The sequence below is a fragment of the Uncinocarpus reesii genome, genomic scaffold (assembly GCF_000003515.1).
Source record: "Uncinocarpus reesii 1704 scaffold_1 genomic scaffold, whole genome shotgun sequence".
Taxonomy (NCBI): domain Eukaryota; kingdom Fungi; phylum Ascomycota; class Eurotiomycetes; order Onygenales; family Onygenaceae; genus Uncinocarpus; species Uncinocarpus reesii.
The window spans coordinates 5,654,559-5,678,109 of record NW_003052500.1 but is presented as its reverse complement, the minus strand read 5'-3'; the positions used below and the strand labels follow the sequence as shown (position 1 = coordinate 5,678,109).

General features: G+C 48.9%; 8 protein-coding genes across 8 annotated transcripts; 4 read left to right on the top strand and 4 right to left on the bottom strand.

Moving 5' to 3' along the window:
* Nucleotides 1–827: 827 nt before the first annotated feature.
* UREG_02164 (uncharacterized protein) lies at nt 828–3,584 on the bottom strand (the record flags this gene model as incomplete). Its single annotated transcript, XM_002542602.1, has 7 exons — nt 828–1,282; nt 1,494–1,639; nt 1,701–1,893; nt 1,952–2,168; nt 2,225–2,610; nt 2,666–3,269; nt 3,333–3,584. The coding sequence occupies 7 exons, from the start codon at nt 3,582–3,584 to the stop codon at nt 828–830; spliced, it is 2,253 nt and encodes a 750-aa protein (XP_002542648.1).
* Nucleotides 3,585–5,622: 2,038 nt separating this feature from the next.
* UREG_02163 (uncharacterized protein) lies at nt 5,623–7,259 on the top strand (the record flags this gene model as incomplete). Its single annotated transcript, XM_002542601.1, has 6 exons — nt 5,623–5,914; nt 5,957–6,027; nt 6,084–6,438; nt 6,498–6,629; nt 6,711–7,103; nt 7,165–7,259. The coding sequence occupies 6 exons, from the start codon at nt 5,623–5,625 to the stop codon at nt 7,257–7,259; spliced, it is 1,338 nt and encodes a 445-aa protein (XP_002542647.1).
* Nucleotides 7,260–8,347: 1,088 nt separating this feature from the next.
* UREG_02162 (uncharacterized protein) lies at nt 8,348–11,282 on the top strand (the record flags this gene model as incomplete). Its single annotated transcript, XM_002542600.1, has 5 exons — nt 8,348–8,392; nt 8,451–9,259; nt 9,331–9,464; nt 9,515–10,536; nt 10,605–11,282. The coding sequence occupies 5 exons, from the start codon at nt 8,348–8,350 to the stop codon at nt 11,280–11,282; spliced, it is 2,688 nt and encodes an 895-aa protein (XP_002542646.1).
* Nucleotides 11,283–12,146: 864 nt separating this feature from the next.
* UREG_02161 (uncharacterized protein) lies at nt 12,147–13,037 on the bottom strand (the record flags this gene model as incomplete). Its single annotated transcript, XM_002542599.1, has 1 exon — nt 12,147–13,037. One exon carries the CDS (start codon nt 13,035–13,037, stop codon nt 12,147–12,149), a length of 891 nt encoding a protein of 296 aa, XP_002542645.1.
* Nucleotides 13,038–13,957: 920 nt separating this feature from the next.
* UREG_02160 (uncharacterized protein) lies at nt 13,958–16,468 on the top strand (the record flags this gene model as incomplete). The annotated part of the gene is made up of 4 exons (XM_002542598.1): nt 13,958–13,976; nt 14,053–14,765; nt 14,823–16,319; nt 16,376–16,468. 4 exons carry the CDS (start codon nt 13,958–13,960, stop codon nt 16,466–16,468), a joined length of 2,322 nt encoding a protein of 773 aa, XP_002542644.1.
* A 531-nt stretch (nt 16,469–16,999) lies between these two features.
* On the bottom strand, nt 17,000–17,833 carry UREG_02159 (uncharacterized protein; the record flags this gene model as incomplete). Its single annotated transcript, XM_002542597.1, has 2 exons — nt 17,000–17,303; nt 17,370–17,833. The coding sequence occupies 2 exons, from the start codon at nt 17,831–17,833 to the stop codon at nt 17,000–17,002; spliced, it is 768 nt and encodes a 255-aa protein (XP_002542643.1).
* Nucleotides 17,834–18,339: 506 nt separating this feature from the next.
* On the top strand, nt 18,340–20,055 carry UREG_02158 (uncharacterized protein; the record flags this gene model as incomplete). Its single annotated transcript, XM_002542596.1, has 5 exons — nt 18,340–18,406; nt 18,653–18,836; nt 18,896–19,590; nt 19,644–19,961; nt 20,027–20,055. The coding sequence occupies 5 exons, from the start codon at nt 18,340–18,342 to the stop codon at nt 20,053–20,055; spliced, it is 1,293 nt and encodes a 430-aa protein (XP_002542642.1).
* A 551-nt stretch (nt 20,056–20,606) lies between these two features.
* Nucleotides 20,607–22,145, bottom strand: UREG_02157 (uncharacterized protein; the record flags this gene model as incomplete). Its single annotated transcript, XM_002542595.1, has 3 exons — nt 20,607–21,594; nt 21,642–21,850; nt 21,954–22,145. The coding sequence occupies 3 exons, from the start codon at nt 22,143–22,145 to the stop codon at nt 20,607–20,609; spliced, it is 1,389 nt and encodes a 462-aa protein (XP_002542641.1).
* Nucleotides 22,146–23,551: the final 1,406 nt, after the last annotated feature.

The window sequence follows — 23,551 nt, the reverse complement described above, 5'->3', positions numbered from 1 at the left end:
CTGTGAGGCAGAAGCGTGAGGGAGCTCCACAAGCACGAATACTTCGGCGGACACAGGTGGGCTCGATCTGGAAACCAAAATGGGGTCTGAAACTGCAAGCAAGAAGAACCAGCTAGTCAATTAGACTTTGCTCCGATGGAGAAATGAGATTGATTTCGACCCTCGAGGTGTGACGGAGCAGCGGCGCGACAAAATGTCTTAAACCCCGTATTTTGGGCATCAAATCTAGAACTCGTGGGGCCGGTCAACAGGGGTGGCCCTTGAATGCCAGCTGGCGCCACAGTGAAGGAACCGTTGCATTCTTGATATTGATCGAAGAGCCATGCATAATGAAATGCCATCGTTGAAGAACGCCACTCCTGACCGCAAGTCTAACTAACTAGTTAACTAGTTAGGTAACTCGTGCAGTGCAACGAATCAGGTCCGCGATGAACAATCGGGTAAACGAAGCAGCAGGTAGTTTCAAAAGAAATATTGATGACAGCTCTTGTCGCTTGTCAACTTTCGCTTAGCTGAATAGTTGTTGTTGAATTGATCTTTAGTCTTGTTTTGTCTCGCAGACCGCCGGAAGCATCCATTCTTCAAAGTTTAGCGAGTAATGTAGTCATCAATCGATGTTTCTGACTGAATCGAACACGGGCTTCGGTCCCGTTGAGCCATAGTGCAAAGGATCTCATAGATTAGTTGAAACATAGAACATAAGCCGAGAAGTCACCACAAAATGCTATCGCTAACACTAATACAAGAAGCCAAAACAATCTATGATAGGCCTGAGGTATCAGATAATATGCCCATGCGCCAAGATATTGCATCCCAAAGTACAGTAATCAGTAGTTGAAAATCATCAGTGAAGGGTTTAGGAGCAAGGGAAGAAGAGCATGTGAAGATAGGGTCACTGCCATGGGCACCACTGCTGCAATCTCAGTGATCTCCCAGCCCCTAGGAGCAAAGCAACCTAGGTACACCATGCCACCGATAAGAGGTATGATGACCGCATACATCCATTTGAATCCCTTGAAGATCTTGGGCATTTCTTTAAAGAAATTTGAATCATCTTTCTCCTTCGCGGTTGCTCCCCATTCCATATTGATGCGAAACATCTGTGAGAGAATTGCCAAGCTGAGATGAAAGGAGATGCCACCGAAAAATATAGCCATCATGGGCACCCATTTGAAGTTTTCAACGAGGGCGCCCCATAAGCTTTTTTCCCCTAGACGATAGCGGATAATGGCGAGAGAGACATTGCCGAACAGAGGGAAGACAACGATAAGGCCAAGGAACACTAGGATTACGCGAATTAGCAATTTAACGCATATTCAATACGACGTAAATGCATACCTTTCCATGATTCAAGATAGAATTTGTCCAAGTAACCGTTGAACCAGCCGACCAAAAAGTAGTTTGCAATTGTCAAAGGGAAACCGGCAGCCAATGCATAGTCTAAAAAGAAATAAGTTGTTGAATAGAAAGATATTGAACACTTGGAGACTTACATGAAGAAATATATCCCAGGATAGTTATCTTGGATGACAATGGTAGCTTACACCAAAGAAATGTCATAAAAAGTCGAGTAAAAGGACCTCTAAAAAGCCAGGTATGGATTGGATTGAAGACAAGCTCATTGCATCCATATGCATATCTATGTCATTGACATTAGTATTCAAAGATACAAAACTCCGAGACGAGAAATAAGGACATACTTCTCCCAGCGCGCCAATTCATCATAAATGGTCAAGGAGACACCCTCTTTGAACTCGTCGCCATGATAGCTCGCGAGGCGCACAATGTTACCGCCTATTTGTAGCCGAAGCGCAATATCAAAATCTTCTGACACATGGCTTTCGGACCAATAGGCTACATAGCCGTCATCTGGTTTGCCTACAGATTGAACCGCTAGTCAAAGGATGTCAGAAAACTACAGCGTTTAGTGATTCAAGTGGGATATGCATACCCTTCCAGCGAAGAAAAGCATTATGCCCAACAAATGGGGCAGTTTCGCCGCTTCCAACCGCAAACCTGATCGCAGAGTAGATTAAATTCGTAAAGAATGTGATCCCGTTTTCAAAATAATCCTCGGAGACTTGCATGACACCAGTCGAATGTTGAACAATTGCAACCTCTGGGCTGAGAAACATTTCGGCAGCCCCATATAGTAAACAGTCTACCGGCTAAGTGGGAAGGTAAGTACGAGATATATCGGAACCGTTAATGGTTGAGCACATACCACTCGAGTATCCGAGTCCACGATGAGGATTGATTCCCCGATGCGTATGTCCCCAGCCGCCCAAACACGACTGTCGGAGGCAAGAACCTCATTTAAGGCCAGCTGGTAGAGGTGCTCTTCTTGGCTCGCCTCTATCATATCCGTCGTTTCCAATGTATCTGATAGCATCTCAAGGAGCCTATCCTCCACCTTGTTCGAAACATTTAACGCGAAATTCATATTAGAGGCTTTTTTGAATTTGCCCTTCCGAATGTAGCCATTGTCATTATTTTTAGGTCGTGCCACCCAGCCAATATTATTGTCATGATAAAAGTTGATGCGTTCTTCTCGTTGTTCTTCAGAGAGATATGCGAGTCCATCATCATTAATAAAAATCGAGGCACTGCCTATAGATGCCAATCAGCAAATAAATCTACCTGGTTGATAAGAGGATTGACCTACCTCCGTGAGATTCGTAATGGGATATAGCCGCCTTCAAGCTGGTCACAGTTGGAATGATAACGCCATTCAATGACTCAGTGTAGACTGGCATTTGTATCGTAAGCCTCGGCGGTTTAAAGCCTAGAGAGTAGGCATGAGATAGATCGGGCCTTAGCGCGGAGTAATACCGGGAGTTCGTCTTCAAAGTCTTTATAGGGCCAATCGCTTGGAAAATGTCGGTGAAAATTACAATGACAAAAAATATGCTGAAGAGCATAAAGATTGGAATGGTCGCAGCCAACGCTAACCTTATGTAATTCCCATCGATGAAAACTTGGAGCAATAGATTAGAAACTCCAAATCCCAAGAGAAGAACAATAATCAAGCACATCGCTAGACCGACAAAGATTGAACTTGTCAAGGCGAGCGGCCGGTCCAATGACTCAATGGGAGCCGCAGCTTCTTCGTCCGAGGAGCCAAATGTTTGGTTTGCAGGCGTGGTTGCTTCCTTGTTCCAAGTTGAGATAACATGGTGTGTAGACTCGGCAGGCGAGGTGAGGGATGAGCGCTGGAGAGGATGAGCATTGACGGATGGGGCAAATACTGAGCCTGAGGTTCCACAGATCTAAACAGCAAGAAATCAGCTGTGATTACAAGTAGAATCGGTGCACAGAGGTACTGTACATACGAAAGAGAGGAGTTTCCCTTCCACATTCTCTGCATGTACCAATATCCTGTCTAGTTCATCATGCCACACGAGAAGAATACTTTCTTCTCGAATAAAGGCAGCGTACTGGAATTTCTTCACGGAGCTAGACGGAGAGCAGGCAATCTCCGATAGAGAATCAAGAATCTGCACCTGGAAGCCGTTTGGGAGAACCAGTTCTGTTTGCTGCGGTTGCAAAAGAGAGAGGATTATTCTTGTCGTCTCAGTCGACATAGTAAAGGCGACCGAGACATTCATTTTCTCCACTGCAGCAAGCAGAAGCGGGTGGACATTCTCCGGCTCGGAAATGTATGCGCCGCGAGATTTTCGTAAGAGGAGGCCATGATATTGGACGGTCGGATCGGTGGGAAGGGAATACCACTGATTAGTGGCAAGTCTTGCGTGAAGGTACTTTATTATCTATAGTAAACCAATGAGCAAGGAAGAGTCAACTCGGGACCACAGAGTAACCTACAGCCCTATACTTGGAATCTTCGTCAATTCCTCCTGGAGTAGTGCGATTGTCAGAGCGTGAGAACGGACGGCTGGAGGTCCCTTGGGCAGACGACACCTCAGAGAGCCTTGGAGATCGGTCTGCTGGGGACGTCTGTGAGGAAGGCACTGCAGACTTGGAATTGCTCCGCTGTAAACGTTTCCAGAACATCCCTGCGATGTAGAGATAAAACAAGGGTAAAAGGAAGGACAAAGAATGTACAGGAAATGGGGAGAGACCGAGTCCCCTGAGAAGATGATATACTTCGAGATAGGAAAAACAGCAATTAGAAACGGTCTCGAGAGTCAGGTATTTCGTTCACGATTTGAGCTGGGACGAAGTGGTAATCCACCGCCCCGACAGCTTCATTCTGAAGGCTGAATGTGGATGGTAGCCACATCAACAAACGGATTTGCAATAATGTTGACCTCCTGTCTCAGGCTCGCCTAAGATGCCTGCTAGGCTGAAAGCAGGAGGGCAATGGAGAGCTCGCCTTTGTGCCACCGTCTGCTTTCGTGTCCACTGAGCCGCGACAGGCCTTGAATGAACCCTCAAGGTAATTATAGATTGTTGATCCACAACGGCACGTGTCAACTGCAATTTTGCCCGAGATCGCGACCCCAAAGAATGCGTGCATGGACCAGCCATGTTTCCCTTCAAGACATCCGAACTTCGACGGGTTGCAGGCTGGAACGACCCCTGCCATAAGAGCAATCCAAACCGAGAGGATGGATCGATGCGTCAAATACGAACATTCGGGAAATACTAAGGAAACCCAAGAGACAACAAGCGAAGACCTAAGCATTCTCAGAGAACGTGCATTGCCGGAGGGGCCGGACTTGATATCAATGCAACGATGTTCCCTTCTTATTGGCGAGGATAGTCTTTTGCGAAAAGGGCAAAAGAGACCCTGGCTCCTTTGCTTGGGAGATTCTTGGGGTGGATCACGATGCTCCCAAATCCGCTCGTTCTTTGCAGGGTGAGACCCGAACTAGGATCCATATCTCGGGTTCGGAAGTCAGGTCTTGGGGATGATAAGAATAAATAGCCACCAACTCAAAGAAGCGAGAAGACAAGGGAAACCTCTGGGGTTAAACGATCTCTTTTTGACAGAGGAATTGGGGATCACGAGCAGAGAAACATGCAGCTGTCGTCCGCAACGCAAGAGCTGAGGTTGACAATCCAACCCGACTAACGAGCGAACGACGGCTTGGCACAGTCAACGAACTAAATTAGTTGACTAGTTAACTAACCAGCCACGTTCACTCTCACAGGCGAAAGTGACCCCGGACAAGATCGCCCGGGAAGGCGCTAAAGTTCCTCTGCTGCAGATCGTCATTGGCGGCTTTGGCTTGAAAAAGCGTGAGACGTGAGAAACTGTGGGCCGTGGCAAGTATTTGGAAGCAATCCAGCGAAACCAGACTTTGCCCCTGGAGAACCCAAGAGCTCACAACTCCAACAACCCGGCCTTTTCACCGGACCGTAACTCAATTATTAGTTGATACCTTCGTTCGTCGTAATATTAATGGATCTGGCGGACGAGGCCGATCAAAATAGCCAGGCATTGGGCCACAATTCTAGAAGCGCTTTCGAGACATAAAAGTCGTGGAGTGTTTGATCACCTCTCTTCGATCCAAACAAAGCAAATCATAAGGGTATGCAGTCGCAGTCAACGGTCAGACATGGCTTTCTGGCGTATTCTGTAAAAAATATCACATAAAAGACCTAATTTCCCACGCCCCAAGAGCACTGTACGGCCGCGAGAACAAAGCCGCTACCATGGAAAAAGTTGGCACCAGTTCACAGAATCCCTTCTCCGACAGCGCTGCCGCATCCGTTCGAACCGCCTCATCTTATTCGCAGCCGTCATCAGGAATTAGACAACCTGCGCGACGCCAGTTCAAGTCATATAGACTCAATGGCGAGTACGAAAAACCATGGTTAACCGACAAACGGCTCCAAAAAACTCGAGTCGGTAACTATATCATCTGGGGCTTCGTCGCTGTCGGTTTTGCTTTGAGTGGATATATCAACTTCTCCGTTACCCAAAAAGTGTCAAAGCATGAAGTAGGTACGTCCGACTTGCAAACTTGAACTGAGTGCTTACATACAGTGCAGTACTGTCTTATCTTGGATGATCAATTCTCGTCATTCAACAAAGAGATATGGAATCAAGAAGTCCAGGTATGTCATCGCTGTCCTTGTACGATCTACATTCGGGCTGCTCATCCGCTGCATAGATCGGCGGATTCGGCAACGGCGCTTTCGACTGGACCACAACCGATGATAAGAATTCGTTTGTCGACGGTGAAGGTCTTCATATCGTGCCGACTTTAACCACGGAGACAACATCGATCACCGAAGCCCAGCTTCTTAACGGATATACGCTGAATCTCACCAAGGCCGGCGGAGATGGGACTTGCACGGGCAATACCAACGCGGCATGCGCAATTCGATCAAATCAAACCCTGGGAACTATCATTCCTCCGGTTCGATCTGCTCGATTAAACACCAGAGGAACGAGAAGCATCCGCTATGGCCGGGTTGAAGTTGTTGCGAAGATGCCACAAGGAGATTGGCTCTGGCCTGCCATATGTGCGTCAAAGACCATTTCCAGATCGTCAAGCTCCTCCGTTAATTCGTTCTTTTCTTAGGGATGTTGCCAGTGAATGAAACTTATGGGCCCTGGCCTGCAAGTGGTGAAATTGATATCGCAGAGAGCCGGGGTAACGATGTTGATTATAGCCTTGGCGGTAGGGATATCGTGTCCAGTTCCATTCACTGGGGTCAGTCTGATTTCGTACTCTTCTTCTCGCCACAGGAAGAAGAATAAAAGAGTCGCTAACAGACTGGATGATTATTCACAGGCCCAACACCCAGCGCCAACGCTTTTTGGAGGTCAACGCGCGGAAAAGCGATTCGCCGAACTGACTACAGCAAAGGATTCCACACTTTTGGCATCGAATGGTCCCAAGATTATCTGTTCACATACATCGATAGCCCACTGCAACAGGTAATGTATTGGAAGTTTAAAGAAGACGAAACGATGTGGCAGCAGGGGCACTTTGAAGGCGTCACAGTCAACTCATCTCTGCTCGTCGACCCTTGGTCCCAGACAGGGAATCCAAGTACGCCTTTTGACCAGCCATTTTATCTGATCCTGAATGTTGCAGTTGGAAGCACAAACGGCTGGTTTCCGGATGGGCTAGGGAAGAAACCATGGACAGACGCAGGCCTAGCGGCGTCCGACTTTTACCAAAGTCAGTCTCGTCGAAGAACTTGGCCCCCTTTGGGATCTTTAGTGCTGATTCCTGTCGATAGGTCGTGACACGTTTTATCCCACTTGGCCAGAAGACAGCAGCCGCGGCATGACCGTCAAATCGGTCCGAATGTGGCAACAAGGCCCATGTCGCTGAAGAGCCGGACTCTGGGCTTTTTCTCCGATTGAAATCTCGAGTTTTGCTCCATTTATTGCAACCCTAGGCTGCCAAGCGCGGACTTTGACTCTGGATGAAGCACGCCGCCCATAGCTTGGGCTGGGGCATGCGGTGGCTGGTCAAGCTTTGCCCAACAATCCCAGACAACGACAGGGTTTAAAGGGCAGATGCAGAGCATATTAATTACACGAAATGACTAGGAAACTGTGTATTTCGTAAAGTGAGAGGGATAAGCGAAGCCCCGTCCTCATCCCCATGAGGGCGCGGGTTGTGTTTTGCGTTGTTGCGGCGATCGATCGCCAATCTGGGAGATCATGGCAAACAAAACAAACAGGTCACTAGTTAGTAAGCTTTAGCAATCGAAACCTTCTCGACGAACTTTGATTTTGCAACCTCCCTTCATCTTCCAGTCTCCAGACGTCCGAGTCTTGGGCGATGGGGTCATGATGACTCCAGGACACGAACATGCCCAGCAGCCTAGGGTCCTTGGAGAAACTACTATTATTAGCCTCAGTTCCGGGTGCAGCGTAAATGTCTCACAACCGACTCCGTCCATATGCATGTACCAGGGTCGACACCAATGCCAAATTTCGAGTTAAAGAGGCAAGAATACGGGGAATGGGGGTCTCGAAAAGAGGATTCATGACAAGAGCAGCCCCGGGATTTATCAAGGGCTCTCTGTTTGATTGGAGCAGCTCGAGCTACTGATTCGGAATGAGACTCGCCGATCTCAGCCCAGTGCCAGTTCGGAAAAGGAACGATGATTTCGAAAAAGGGTGAGCCTCAGAGGACCATGCTCTCAGGTCACCTTTTTAGCGAACTGAGGCGATAGCTCCACCAGTCGCGCACACTGCTGTCATGTGAAGGGTAGGTGGTTCGATTAGGAATCGCCGAGTCGTGCCCGGGGAAACGGATCAGTGCGCTTGGTGTTGGGGTATATAGGAGCTCATTCCTATGTCATAGTCCGTAGAGAGCTGCTATATCGACGACTATTCTTCAGTCCGCAACTATTTCGCCATTTTGAATTCCATTCCTTTCGGGGTGCTTACCCCTTGGCTGCTGTCAAGATGGCTCGTGTACTTTCTCCATCTCGCGTGGTTTATGTCCTAATAGTAAGCTTGCAACAATGAATATTTGACCAAGGAAGGCACTGAAATGGCTTTTTAACAGTTTCAACTTTTTGTGAGCTGCGTCCGAGGGGCTGTATTGCTTCCTAGAGCGGATCCAGATGACTGGCAATACCTGGGGTGTTACACCGACTCCCCAGGAGCTAGAACCCTGTCCAATGTTGGCTACACTTTGGGTGGCCCAGGCAACATGACAGTTCAGAACTGCCAAAACGGATGCTTGTCCGAAGGGTATGCATTTGCGGGTATAGAGTACGGCGGAGAATGCTGGTGTGATAATGAACTGCGAAATGGGGGAGGCCCAGCCCCTGATGGCGAAGCACAGTGCTCGATGCCCTGCAACGGTAATAGTCAACAACGCTGTGGCGGGCCTGATAGGTTGAGCATGTATCAGAACACTGCCGTGCCTGTGCCGACGAGCGCAACTGGTGGCGCCGAATCACCCACGTCAGCCCCGTCGTCAACTAGAGCAAGTGCAGCTCCATTGCCAACAGACTGGAATTATGCTGGATGCTATGTCGATAACACCAACGGGCGTATCATGCAGCGGCAACTCCCGGATGACCCGCGTCTATCGATTGAATCTTGCGTCTCTCGTTGCGCGCAAATGGGTTACACTGTGGCAGGAACTCAGTTTGCCAAACAATGTTTCTGTGACAACTATGTTCGAAAGGAAGCTCGCAAGGCGGACGACTCAGATTGCTCTATGAACTGCAGTGGTGATTCTTCCGAGAAATGCGGCGGGCCAGATCGCATGAGCGTGTATTCAGAAGGCGATTTAGTTGTTTTGCCCAATCCAGCGCAACAGACTGGAGGCCTGCCCGGATCGTGGGAATATCAAGGGTGCCTCCAGTAAGTCGATCATTCCATGTTCCCAGCTGAATATCACAGCAAACATATTAAACATATCGTTTTTTGTTTAGAGATAACGTCAATCGAAAACGAACTTTTCCATACCAGATAGTTGATAAACGGAACAATTCTGCAACGAACTGCCTCAACCGTTGCGCGATGTTTGGATTCGGGGCAGGCGGGATGAGTTACGGCGAGGAATGCTGTATGGTATCTCTCTGCACTTCCCTTGAACCTATTTCTAACGATTTATAGTTTGTGGTGATGTTGTAGACATCGGAAGGGCAGGCGCAGAGCTTGTCCCCGAAAGCAGGTGTAATATGGTTTGCTCAGGCAATCAAACCGCCCTATGCGGAGCCGGTGATTTGATAACGTACTACAAATGGACTGGCTCCCCGCTGCAGACATGGAGCTTTCCGTCTGGTAACAATGCCGGTCGCTACGAGTTCCTCATTGGAGGGGTCGTTGTCTCTCTTATGACCACTATCGGTATCAATGGCAAAATCACTTTCCAGGAGAAATTTGGGACCGGGGACCCGAATACCACTGGGGCGTACGAATTTGATCCCGCTTTTGAACACGACTTTGAGAAGGCATGGCGTCCGATGCATGTGAAAACAGACATTTTCTGTTCCGGTGGTCTCGTCCTCCCAGATAAAGTAGGGCGTCAGTTGACAGTCGGCGGATGGTCTGGGACATCTACGCATGGTGTCCGATTATATTGGCCTGATGGCTCTCCGGGGGAACCCAGTGTCAATGACTGGCAGGAGAATCCTGATAAGCTTGCCTTGCAGGATGGTCGATGGTACCCATCCACCATGATAATGTCCAACGGGTCCATCCTGGTCGTTGGAGGAGAAGAGGGCTCGAACGGTGCACCAGTCCCGACGCTCGAGATCTTGCCGCGAGTTGGCCCAGCCCTATACATGGACTGGCTTGAACGAACGGACCCTAATAACCTCTATCCATATCTTACACCTCTACCAAGTGGACACATCTTCGTTGCGTACTTCAATGAAGCTAGAATTTTGAATGAGAACAATTTCGACACTGTGAGGACGTTGCCGAACATGCCTGGCGCAGTTAATAACAATGATGGTGGGCGCACATATCCTCTTGAAGGGACAATGGTTCTTTTGCCTCAGCATGCTCCGTATACCGACCCATTGGGCGTCTTACTGTGCGGAGGCTCAACCCCATTCGGAGGAGATGCTCTAGATAACTGCGTTTCTATTCAGCCCGAGGTGGAGGATAGCGATTGGGTTATCGAACGGATGGTGAGTAGCGAGCGGCAACATTTTGATACCATGTACTTGGCTGTTGCTAACGATTTCTTTTTACATAGCCGTCCAAGAGAGTCCTTACTTGTATGGCCGGCCTTCCCGATGGCACGTTCCTTATCTTGAATGGAGCAAAGAAAGGAGTTGCTGGTTTTGGCCTAGCAGATGACCCCAACTTGAACGCCGTCCTTTACGACCCTTCCAAGCCAGTAAACCACCGCATGAGCGTCATGGCCAATACAACGATCGCGCGCATGTATCATTCCGAAGCGATCCTCATACCGGACGGGAGGGTTTTGGTCTCTGGCTCAGACCCACAAGACGACGATTACCCACAAGAATATCGCGTGGAAGTTTTCATCCCCCCGTATCTGTTATCCGGGGCGCCTCGTCCTACTTTCACCATTGAAAACACTGATTGGGCGTATGGTCAACAGTACCAAATTAAGATAACGTCCGGAAATATGTCCCAAATCAAGGTCTCCCTGCTCGGCCTCGTCTCCAGCACTCATGGAAACAGCTTCGGCTCGAGGACCATTTTCCCGGCCATGTCATGCTCTGGGACCACTTGCACCATTACCGCTCCGCCAAATAGCCATACTTGTCCTCCAGGTTGGTTTATGTTGTTCGTTCTCGATGGCCCAACCCCTTCGGTCGCTTCATTTGTTCGTATTGGTGGGGATCCAGGACGTCTGGGAGATTGGCCTGCGTTCGACGACTTCGATCTCCCTGGAGTAGATTGAAGGTATTCATCGGGAATGCCCTTGCGATTGGGCTTCCTTTAAATAATATTGGGAACTTCTAATTTTCATAGAGAAATTGCAGCCAGGGAAGGTGGCCATTCCCACCACACTTAATGCCGGGTCGCTTTCCGTCCTAAGACATCTTCGGTGTCGATGGCTGTACTTTGATTCTCGAAGTGGGTTGTAAATATAGTCTAATTCGCCATAGCCTCCTAGGAAAACACTCAATAATAATCCTTTTATTTCGTTAGAGAAAAGCCAGAAATCGAAAGAAAAACCGCCATGCTTTTGACTGACAATACTTTCCCAAAAACAGTCATAAGTTCAAAACGTGGGTATGCTCACTCACACGGGCTGGAAACAAAATTCTGAAAACCATTTCCTTCACCAATAGCGGCGCCTACAGAAGCTTCGTAAGGGCGAGGTTAACATCCACCGTATTTGGCTTATCGCTGTTATTGTCGTCCGTTTGATTTAGACCATCCGCGGTTGACAACCTCTGCACCGGGGCATCCAGTAGGAGATGTCCTTGACAGAGCTGCAGGTGCAACCTTAATTGTCCTCTCCATTGACGTCAAGCAAAGTACCGCATGTAAAGAGTTTCAATATAGTTCGTCTCTCTAAATCCGAAATCTGTCGCGAGGTCTCCAGAGGAAGCATCACACAACGGCTTCACTAGATGTTAGTTGATTTCTCAGGAATAACCAAATTGGCTTCCCTCGACTCCTTTATCTGAGCTTCCATGACATCGTGAGCGAGCTGCTTTAGACGAAACCAAAGACTTTTGGCCTCATTCAGCAGATTCCATAGAAATGTGAAATGCCGACAGACCAGGCGATACAAGGCGGTGTCATTTCATGCAGACTACCATTTCATCATGGCTTCAATTGGTTCATGCAAGATAAATTTTCCATCATTAGACGTGTTCATCTTCTCCACTACAAACGTACCGATATTCTGCTGTTCCTCGGGACTCAGCAGGAGCTCCAGCTCGTGGAGAGACTCCGTCTCGTAATACTTTGGATGCAGAAACTTCCAGTAGACATCATCGAATGTCCAACCATAGGTTGCTGCAAGGAAGAACCAGAATTGACCATTCTTCAACGACTGAGCCATGTGTTCAGAAAGACGGGGTGAATCAAGGGCCGCTCCATTTTTAAACAATTCCTCTTCACAGTTTTGCAAGATATCTAGAAAGACCTGCTGGCGGGGAATATAATGGGCCAGAAAATCATCAAATCCAGCCTCCCAGGTTTCTGGGCGGCCCAGCAGTAACCACCATGGTGTGCAATGGAAAAACTCCGCTGGTGCAGAATAGCTAAATTCCCAGTCTACAACTCCAGCAACATTGAAGTCTTGATCAACAAGTAGGTTTGCGGGGCGCAGGTCCTCGCAGAGCAACATAAAAGGCTCATGGTTGAAGGTTGTGGAAAACTGGCCAGCAATCTTGCGGAAGAGGCAGCGTGCAATATATTTCTTTCTGCAATCGGACTCATCGATAACAGCCCCATTGCGTTGAGTTTCAAGGTGACGCAAATGGTCATCTGCAAGGGATGAAAAATACTCATTTGCCGTCCCAAATGTGCCTTGTGAAGCTAGCAATTTCGGAGGGAAATTTCCACGGGCGACAATCTCATTCATATTGAATGTGATAGGGCGGCTGCCAATATGCCAACCTTCTCCTGACTCACTTTCAACAAGGGCACCAATGGCTGGGAAACGACATTTTGAGAGCTCCAATAGTACCTCTGCCATTGCGCGATAAGCCCGGCGCAGAAGACTTGCGTCAAGGCTGAGGTTCAGAGTTGATGGCTGTAGCGGGTCATGAGAAGCCCTGATATAATCTGAGAGAGGTTTCCCATCGACAAAAGTCCATAATCATATACGGACCGCATTGAGCCATGCCGTGACCACGCACTCGTGGGATGGGGATAGAAGTATGCCGGCGGAGATGGTTCATGATTGCGACTTCACCCAACAGCTTTTCGCGGCGGAAGCTGGAGCGGCCGAAGGCAGGGTAACGAACAACGACATCGGACTCAACACCATTGGACTCAATTCTGACTTTGTAGCAGCGGTTGAAGGAGCCTTGGGAATATTCGACGGCCGAAATCGATTTACAATTCGGGCCGCAGTGCTGCTTTGCGAACTCGGCAGACTGTTGTTCTGTGTTGAACTCCCTCACATTCCTGGTCCACACAATGAACCAAGCATCGCTTGCCGGCTCTCTCGTCTTCGTCCATTTTTAGGCACCGTAGTTCCTCGTTCAGGTAAGGTGGATTGTTGCTTGAGAGGTTGGTAATCAATACGGAGTATAGGTTGGGGAAGCCTCCCATCGAGTTGTTGGTTGTCTATCCCCTGACCCAGGGGCCAGACATGGATGATGGTACTCTGGTCCTCTCTTGGATTAGCGTGAAGGTGCCTGTCTCTTGGCATTTTTGATCCGGTGTTTGCAGCGCAATTAACTTTATTAGTCAGCAGCTTAGCTAATCACGGTGCTTTGGAGCTGGAATTTGCTGAAGGCGCATCCTGAAGGCGATAGTCCAGCGATGCACCTTGAAGCCTTTGCTTTTTATTCTTCTATCAATCTTTGTGTTTTCGCGAACAGTGGGAAGTGCTGCCCAGAAAAAAAGCTCTTCAGGCTCAGTTCCTCTCTTTAAATTCCGCGACAGACAATGTATAATCCTTATCAACGTGAGTCCCTATTGCACATTCTACCATTCGCAATCCTCACATGAAAGCTCTGTGTTACTGACTACAATCTTCACAGACTCTGGGACCTTTGGTAGGCCTCCGGAGTATGCAGGGTTTCCCGGCGCACCCCCTGGAACTGGTAGCTCTCTTGCCGTTTCTCCCTACAACCCACCGCTGGCGTTTACTGACAGTGAATTAGCACCCCCGGGGATGGCCGCTCCTGGGACAGGTCCACCGCCAGGAATGCAGCAAGCTAATGGCCCGCAACCCGGCCATCCAGCCTTCCCTCCGAACTTCCAGCCTCCTGCGAACATGCCGAATATCAATTTCTCCGCCCCTGTGATTCGCCTTGGCACGTCTGGGCCTCCGAAGTCATCCACGCCGGCGGACGCTGGCCGCGAGAGAGGCGCGGACATGCGACGCGGCGGGGCTTCGGGCTCTTTAGAGTCGCAGCGCCAAAATATACGTGATGCAATGCTTCAATTGCAGCCTCCTACAAGGGATGAGATTGTTCGAACCATTTTCGTCGGCGGCATCACAGAAGGCATCAGCAGCGACGATGACATTGAACGGATCTTGCGGACGGCAGGAAATCTGAGGCGCTGGATTAGGGCTACTGATGCGGATGAAAAGCCTTGCAAATTTGGTTTCGCAGAGTACGAAGACCCTGATAGTTTAAGTACGGCTGTCGCAGTGCTAAGGGATGTCGAAGTTCCCGTCAAGAAACAGCATCCGCCGAAGGAGGAAGATGGAGATCAAGCTAAAGAGATTGAAAGAAGCAAGCTATTGGTATGGAAGTTTATCCTCAATTATCTCGATAATGATTCGATGCTAATAAACTTATAGGTGGTTTTTGACGAAAGTTCCCTAAAATACATTGAGCAATACAAAGCCAATAACGATCAAGACCCAACTGCTGCCGAATCACGTATTGAGTCCGCCCGGGCAGCATTGGCCACCGTTTTATCTGAGCTTGGGCGCCCACCAACCAGTCAAAAGGAAGGCGCACCGGCGACTGACCGGGATGGCGATGTCTCGATGACTGATGCTGAAAATCGAAATGCGACCAATGCCGCAGAAGTCGTTACAATCCCTATTACAGTTGAGGATGAACTATCCGATATCCCTCCCGACATGAGAGAAACCGTCGCCAAAGAGATTGCAGCGTTCCGTGACCGGAGTAATCGTCGAGATCTTGAGCGACTGAAGAGGGAGGAAGAAATTGAATCTTTAGAGAAAGCAAGGCATGCTGGCTCTTCTCGTATCAACCGATTAGCGTCTCCACCACCCACCGCACCCACCGGCCCTGCTGGTGGGCCAAATGGGATTCCACTGGGTCCTCGCGATAGAGGAGTTCCAAACGCACCGTCTGGCCCTAAGGGCTTTGGTCAACAAATCCCCAAAGATTATCAACAGGGAGTGTCGTTTGTTAATGGGCTTGGCGTTAACGAGGTGGAGGAAGACACTGATGCAAGTGATTCCGAGCTGGAAAGAAGGCGGCAGGCGAAGAAAGCAGCTGAAGATGAGAAGCAATTCTTAGACCAAGAGAGGCGTTGGCTTAATCGCGAGCGTACTAGGGCTGCTGCTGTAGAACGAGAGCGTAATCGGGATAAAGAAGAGGAACAGCGCTTAGAGGACGAAAAGGAAGCCATGGCGAAACGCCTGAGAGAATGGAACGATGACGTTGAAGCAAGCCGGAAAGTAGAAGAATACTATGCCGATCGTGGATTGTGGATTCGAAACCGGGCGGCATTCCGGAACCGCGAGATAGCATTGGATGAAGCGGATCGGGCCAGTGAAGAACGAGAGAAGGCTCGAGCTATGCAACAACGAGAGCGAGCGCGTGGCATGGCGGATGACTTTCTTGCCCGACAAGCCGAAGAGATGGAGTCCCGAGCACAAGCACCGAAAGAGCCACAGCGCTTCAAGCTTTCCCTTGGAGCCGCAGCACAAAAGGCACAGGCCTCTACGAAACGCAGAACCGTTGCGGAAGTCGAGGGTCTCTTGGAAGATGAGGAAGAAACGGGCACCACAGCGAAACGTCCTCTTACTTCGATCAAGTTTGACACCGCCGCCGAAGTTGCTGGACTTAGCGACGAGGAGCGCGCCCAAGCAGCTAGGCAACTCGCCGCCGAGATACCGTCAGACAAAGAAGGACTCTGGAAATGGGATGTCAAGTGGGAGTTTGTGGATGAATCTGTGCTGGGAGAGCAGCTCAAGCCGTTCGTCGAGAAGAAAATCATGGAGTATCTTGGGGTCCAGGAGCAGATGTTGGTTGACGTGGTTGAGGAACATGTGCGGAAGAGAGGCTCCCCGGGGGAATTGGTGGAACAACTTGAAGGGGTAAGTTCCCATCTCATTCTGCATCCACTATGGCCTTTCATACTGATTTTTCATAGGCACTCGATGAAGAGGCTGAAGTTCTTGTCAAGAAACTTTGGCGAATGATCATCTTTTTCTCAGAAAGCGAGAAGAGAGGTCTTTCGGGCTAAAGTTATCAAATTTTGAGCTACTTTATATATCTTTAGGTGGTTCATGATAATACATCAATAATGTTAACCATGGAGGAAGGTTAAACCAACAACTTTCCTCAAGATAAGTGTGTATTTTAGTGTTTCTTCGACCTCGGTGCTTTTTGTCTTGAAAATAGGAAGATTTCATATTATGAGAACAAACATTCGTATGCGTTCGACAGCCCATACATCTGATCCCATTTCTCTTCTTGACCCATAAATAATACATACAAAAGTAATTTGGTTGAATAACCGCCTCAAGCTATTCAAGGTAGGATATTTCAACCGAAGGATGTGCCAACAGAATACACAAGTTCTGGTTATTGACGCTGCAAGCAAGCGAATTGAATATGGTAGCAGCAAGATGCCGACATTTTAGATGAACGCCGGTTTTTGGCTAGAACATTTTGTTGTTTAGCCGGGTAATTCGACGGCTCAAAAATAAGATAGCCTACCGGGAGAGAGGCATTGTTCCAGCAAAAAAGACTGTGGAAGAGCGGCCTTGTAAGTTCAGCGCCATTGAATGCCGAAAATTTTCGACGCCGTTTTCTTTGCAGCATTCATTTCAGCTGCGGCATTTTCAAGGAATATACGCTTGTGACCTTGTCTGTTTGTTAGAACTATGTCCCAGTTGATACCTTGTCGCCGTGATTTCGTACCTTGAACGTCCAGTGCCAGAATGTGATATTTATACTCGCCTTGGTCGGGGGTTTTTATCAGATGAACGCGAACAACACCCTCATTCAGCGGTCCGGTAATATTAAAATGCATTTTCATATGTTCGTTACCTTGTCGGTCTCTCTCTAATGTTGTTCTAAAGCCCAGCGAATCAGCGTATTACTCCACCAAAAGCTGCCTCCAACAACGGGTGCATTCTCACGCTATCGGCCGATTCCGAGTCCATTTATTCCACGAAGCTTCACCGTACGCTCTGATCTTCTTAGGGTCCCCGAGCACCTCAATGCATGCTGAATCGGCTTTGATCCGATCCACGGCACGATTGAACTGCCGGGTCTTGCTATCGGGAGCAAACACGTCCATGTATAAGAAAGTAAAAACGCCTCCTGTCATAACAGCTCCGGCCAGAATAACAAGGAGATTCACCGACTGCTGCGTTGCCCGTGCAGCCTTTTCAGTGCGAGAGAGCTCACCCCATCTTATTCTACCGTCGTCGCTAGCGACAGTTATCTGTTTTCGTTTTGAGCCGGTGGAAGCTCCTCCTTGGCTGCTATAAGTGGCATAACGACGCGAATATGTCAGAAACGGTCGGAGGACCGATGCAGCGCCGGATGAGACACAGGGCACGGTCTTCTGGGTGAATAACGGTAATCGGGGCGGGGTCATTGTGGTTTAGGGTGAGATTCTGTGGCAACCCATTGGTAGGCAGAATAGAGACTTTGAAAGTGCTACTTATCGATCAGCCATCAATAAGGTACCAGCTTGTCTTGTTCACTCTCAACTTCGTTTCATGAGCTGCTGGAGACATCAAACTGCAGGAAGGGTTTATGTCAGCCGGACGCGCCTTGCCTGATAAGGATAGACCCAAGTCTTAAGCTGACCTCTCTGAACACGGAGTTTTGATTTTCGACACGGAACGCGAGGCGAATATCCAGCGCAGTGCCGGCAAGACAGTCTGGACACCAAGCCTATAGTAGCCTAGTGCTTCGTGTCTATAAGCTAATCCTAGTGCGCCGAACCGTCGGTGTGCGTGCGCGACAAACGACAGCATCGAGACAACATCTCCTTTTCCCTCCAGAAACATCCGCCACTTCGCATTCGCTCTCTTTCTCACATTACACACGACATTCTTAGCATATCCCGGGGTGGGCATCCCCATCTTTAATCTCATCATGAGTGCTACTAAAGCACAGTTCACAGAAAATCTTCGAGAAACTGAAGACGAAGCCCGCCAACAAGGTGGGACACACGACTCCTACGTTGAATGATGTGTTCCTTGTTGACTTGACATTTAGATATGCTTTGACTGTGGCTCGAAGAACCCGACCTGGTCGTCAGTCCCTCTCGGAATCTACCTTTGTCTCGATTGTTCATCGAATCACCGTAACCTCGGCGTTCATATCTCCTTCGTTCGCTCGACTAACCTAGATCGTGGGTTCATCGTAATAATACTTGGAGATTTCAAAAAGCACTAACGCGGCTTAGAATGGCAATGGGACCAATTACGAGTTATGAAAGTGGGAGGCAATGAGTCTGCGACAAGATATTTCCAGTCACATGGTGGAACAGCGGCGCTTGCGAGCAAAGATCCGAAGGTGAAGTACACATCAAATGCGGCTGTGAAGTACAAGGAAGAATTGAAAAGAAGGGCAGCATTGGATGCACAAGAGTTTGTCTTCTCTTCATGGGGCTGGAAAACGCATTTGACTCGGCTAAATTCTGTGACAGGTACCCCGATGAGGTCGTTATTACCGACATAGTTGCAGTCGGTACCCCAGACGGAAGCTCCACGCCTGCTGGGGAACCGGACGATGATTTCTTCTCATCATGGGATAAGCCAGCCATTAAAAGACCCAGCAACCCCCCTTCTCGAACTGGCACACCTGGTGGAAACCGTGTAGGCTCTCCGTTCCTCACTCCAGGTGCCAACGGTAACGGAAACAACCGTCCTAAATCCCCGCTCTCGGCTTCGGATAAAAGCGGGACATCCTCTCCTCCTGCTGCTGTCCGAACTGGCCCTACAGTCCGTAAGGGGCCTTCAGCGGGAGCCAAAAAAGGCAGCATTCTCGGAGCAAAGAAGGGACCAAAGTTTGGCGCAAAGAAGATTACGAGCACAGAAGCCATTGATTTTGACGAAGCAGAAAGGAAAGCAAAAGAGGAGGCGGAACGTATTGAGAAATTGGGTTACGACCCGGAGGCTGAGCAAGAAGAAGCCAAAAACAAGATTGCGTCGCCTACGCCTGTGAACCCTAGTAGACCGAGTTTTGGTGCTTCAAGAGGACATGATAGCAACTCGAGTGAAGTTGATAGGCTTGGGATGGGCGTAGGTCGACTAGGCTTCGGGCAGGTTGTCAAGCCTAAGGCGCCTCCGCCGAAAAAGCTCGGATTCGGTTCTGTGGGGCATGTTAAATCTCCAGTCAATGGTATGCCTGACCCAAATAATCCGCACCGTATTTCATCTAACTTTGGAATCTAGACGAGGAACTAGAATATACACAAGCCAAATTCGGTAGCCAGAAGGGAATCTCATCAGATGAGTTCTTCGGCAGAAATCAATACGATGCCGCGGCTCAAGCTGAAGCCAAAGCACGTCTGTCAGGCTTTGAAGGCGCGACTTCTATATCTAGCAACGCGTACTTTGGCCGCCCTGAGGATGAGCACGCCGATGATTACGGGAATTATGGCGACTTGGAAAGTGCTGCTAGAGACTTTGTTCGCAGATTCGGTATCACTGCTGGCGACGATCTGGAGAATCTGTCTCACGTCGTCGGTGAAGGTGCTGCAAAATTGCAAGGTACGGCGATTCCTGTGCTTATATCCGCCCTATCTGGAAACTTGATTCTAATTTCCACACAACAGATGCTATTCGGAACTATCTGAACAGTTGAGCGACTCCCAAGCAGCGCTGTTCCTACTTCTTCCTTTCCATTTACACGTGTCTAACTTGTATTCCCGGTTAGGATGAGAAATCCTTGTGAAGCCTTCATCGTCGTTATAAATACCAGTGGCCTCAGGGCTGCATCTCGCCTCATCCCCGTTTCTCTCCGATGGTTGAGGTCACCATGGCCTTCCTATTTTTGGCTTAGCGTTAGGCACCAATCGTTACGATGTAGTCCAGTGTTACGGGAAATTCTTGCAGTGCAGGATCGTCCATAGGGTTTAGTTCTCTTCTCCTTGCGTCCCCGCTTTGCGACAGAAAGCTAGGTCACTAGCTTTCTGTGCATCCTATTGATGTTTCATTTCTCCTGAGCCGTTTTGCCCTCGAATCCTGATTGTAATTAGATGTCACGTCAACCCAAAAGGAAATTGCTACATTTTTTTTCGTTCCAGACAGGCGCTCCCAAAATATCTATGTACGTACACTCCAAATGTCACACCGCCGAAATATACATTCCGCATCATCAAGCCAAGTAAAATTGAAACCAAGGCGCAAAATGGGTTAAGCATCAAATCCTTGCCGGTAAATTGCATCCGCCATCTTCGCAACCTGACTCATCTCCTTAACATCGTGCACCCGCACAATATCCGCACCACCACCAATCGCCGCCGTGACTGCAGCCCCAGTGCCCCACGCCCGCTCACTCGCCTCCTTGACGCCTGTGATCCGCCCAACAAATCCTTTGCGACTCGCGCCCACCAACCAGGGCAAGTAACTGCACCTCGGAAACTCGCGCAGATGGTCCATGTTCCGTAGAAGCGTGAGGTTCTGCTCTTGATTCTTTGCAAATCCTACGCCCGGATCGGCGATGATGCGCCAGCGGCGCACCCCGGCGCTTTCTGCAGCAGCAATGCGCTCTGCAAGTTCGGTGCCGACGCCGTGGATGACGCCGGATGGGTAATCTGTGAGTTTGGTCATGGTTTTGGGGGTGCCGCGCATGTGGGAGAGGATCACCGTTTTCCCCAGGCGAGCCATGGTGGGGAGCATGGCAGGGTCCATGAGGCCGGCGGAGATATCATTGATGATATCTGCTCCTGCGGCAACGGCAGCTTCGGCGACCCGGGCGCGGTAAGTGTCGATACTAATGGAGATCTGGCTGGACTCGGGTAGAGAGCGGATGAGTTGGATGGCGGGGATGACTCGAGAGAGCTCGTCACCTTCAGTAGCTGGATCGGAATTAGGGCGAGTGCTTTCTCCGCCGATATCGATTATAGTGGCGCCATTGGTGATGAAATTGCGTATAGTTTGAGTAAAGGTTGCGGCGTTGTATGCTGTGTGTATTCCACCATCTGAGAACGAGTCTGGTGTCACGTTCAGTATGGCCATTATGTGTGTCCTACGTTTGGGGTTCGAAGGGGATAGAGGAGCCGCCTGCGTGCGAAGTGGTGTTATTGCCAGAGGTGCAGGATCGGAAGGTGGCAGTGAGTTTAAATGTGTCTGGTAGCAACTTGAACCTTTAGTCGCTGGCGGCATTTCCCCAGGAATCAATCTATAAAAATCAGTAGACGAAGACTATATCCATGTGGACAAGCTTACTGGCAAAGTGGTCGCAGAACAAACTCACGTTCAAGCATGAGTTTATGTGGAATATTCAAACGTTCATTGGCAACAATCTCATCGTCAAACAAAAGAATGTCCAAATCTATTATCCGAGGACCCTTGTCCACAGTCTTTTTCCTTCCCAGGGCGGTTTCTATTGATTGGAGTGTGTCGAGCAATTCCATCGGACGCATACTCGTTTCCACCTAACAGTATACATCAGAGGCAAATTCATTTATGGAAAGTCAGATGGAAAAGATAGTACATTGCAGTTACAAGTGAGCTAAAATCACAATTGGGAGCACTAACTTCACAAACCCCATTGACGAAAGGGTCCTGATTCGTCACGTACATGGGAGCCGTCTCAAAAAGCGAGCTCGTCCTGATGATCTTGATCCCTTTGGCCTCCATTTCCCTGCATGCTTGCTCTAACACGGCAATCCGGTCGCCCATGTTACTGCCCAAAGCGATGAAGGCACGGTGCTGAGATGACCCGACCATGGTAGCTATGTTCTTTGCGCAATTGGGAAACGTTTGATGTCCATTCACGGAGGTGCATCGGAACTGATTTCGCACAGGTCGCGAATCTTGGATTGTAAGTCCCCTTTCTTGCTGGCTACAGACGCCCGTAAACCTGCGATTAAAAGGTTTGACACGCCCGTACCATGGGTATACATGGTTGACAGGGCCCCGGCCCGACTTGCAATTACGGCATATGTCTTTTCCTGGACGCCAGTTTCTTGAGCTTAGAGCTGAAACGTTCAAGGACCTTTGTAGTGGTTAGTACATCGTCTCGAAAGAGGCTTCGGGCGGAAAGACCTCTGGGAGGACACAACGGGTCGCAGGCATTGAAGACTAAAGCGTGAGGATAGGAAGGGCAAAACCTGCGGTGTATGATATAGAGGTACAGTGGCACCAACCACAGCGCGCGATATGCCTTTTCTCATCTCTTCCCTCTTCAGATTGATATTGCTGCTGTGAAGTTGGAAACTTTGGCGCAAATGTCCAGGCGTGAAGTCATGCTGAGTCAGCAGTTGACCTTCAACTTCGGTTGCTTCTCGAGTTATAACCGCTAATACTCCATACGAAGCATGCAATATTTAATAAAGGTCCTGGGCTTCGTTGTCTCCCTCGGATTATTGCCGCAAAGCGCGACTCCTCATCCATCCTGTGTTTGTCCGCACTCCAGGGCGAATGATGATGAGATCAATGGTATGTGGCTAGACTATATATCCACCAGTTATCAAACCAGAGATGCCGTTGCCATTATCAATAGAGTAATAAAGGTCAGAGCAGAGGCAATTTTGCCTGAACATGCCTTTAATAGAACAACTGTATGAATGCTAGTTCGATTCGAGTTCTTCGCAGCCCATGTCCTTATACCTACTACTACAACCCATAAATGCATTGAGAAGCACCAATACTCCTACAAACTTCCATCCCCTGAGGATGACATTCACAAAGATATTGGCCATTAAAGATTTGCAATTCAGTATGGAGAAAGGAGCAGGTGTATAAGACCTGATAGGAAAAAATGGAAGCTACCAAACTTTGACCCTCACCTTGCGCATGGACTTCTACTATACAACCTTAAGGTGTATTTGACAGAACCAGTGTCAATCGTTCATCGCTTCAGGGGTTGGTATTTTCTTGTGGTAGTCAGTGGTCACTATATCGGGCCCGCGCTTCACAGCAATTTGCAAAGTCAACTGTGCCGGATTCAAGTATGCGAGATTTCTGAATCTTTTCAGTATAAACGGATTGCCATAGAATATCAACCACACATGCCAATACCGAGATAACGCTACCAAAGATTCTCATTATTCCTTCCATCTTATGCTTTGCAATTTGAAACCTTCCAAAAGGTTCCGGTTTCTCAGGTGCTCTGGTTTCCACTGTCGTCCTAG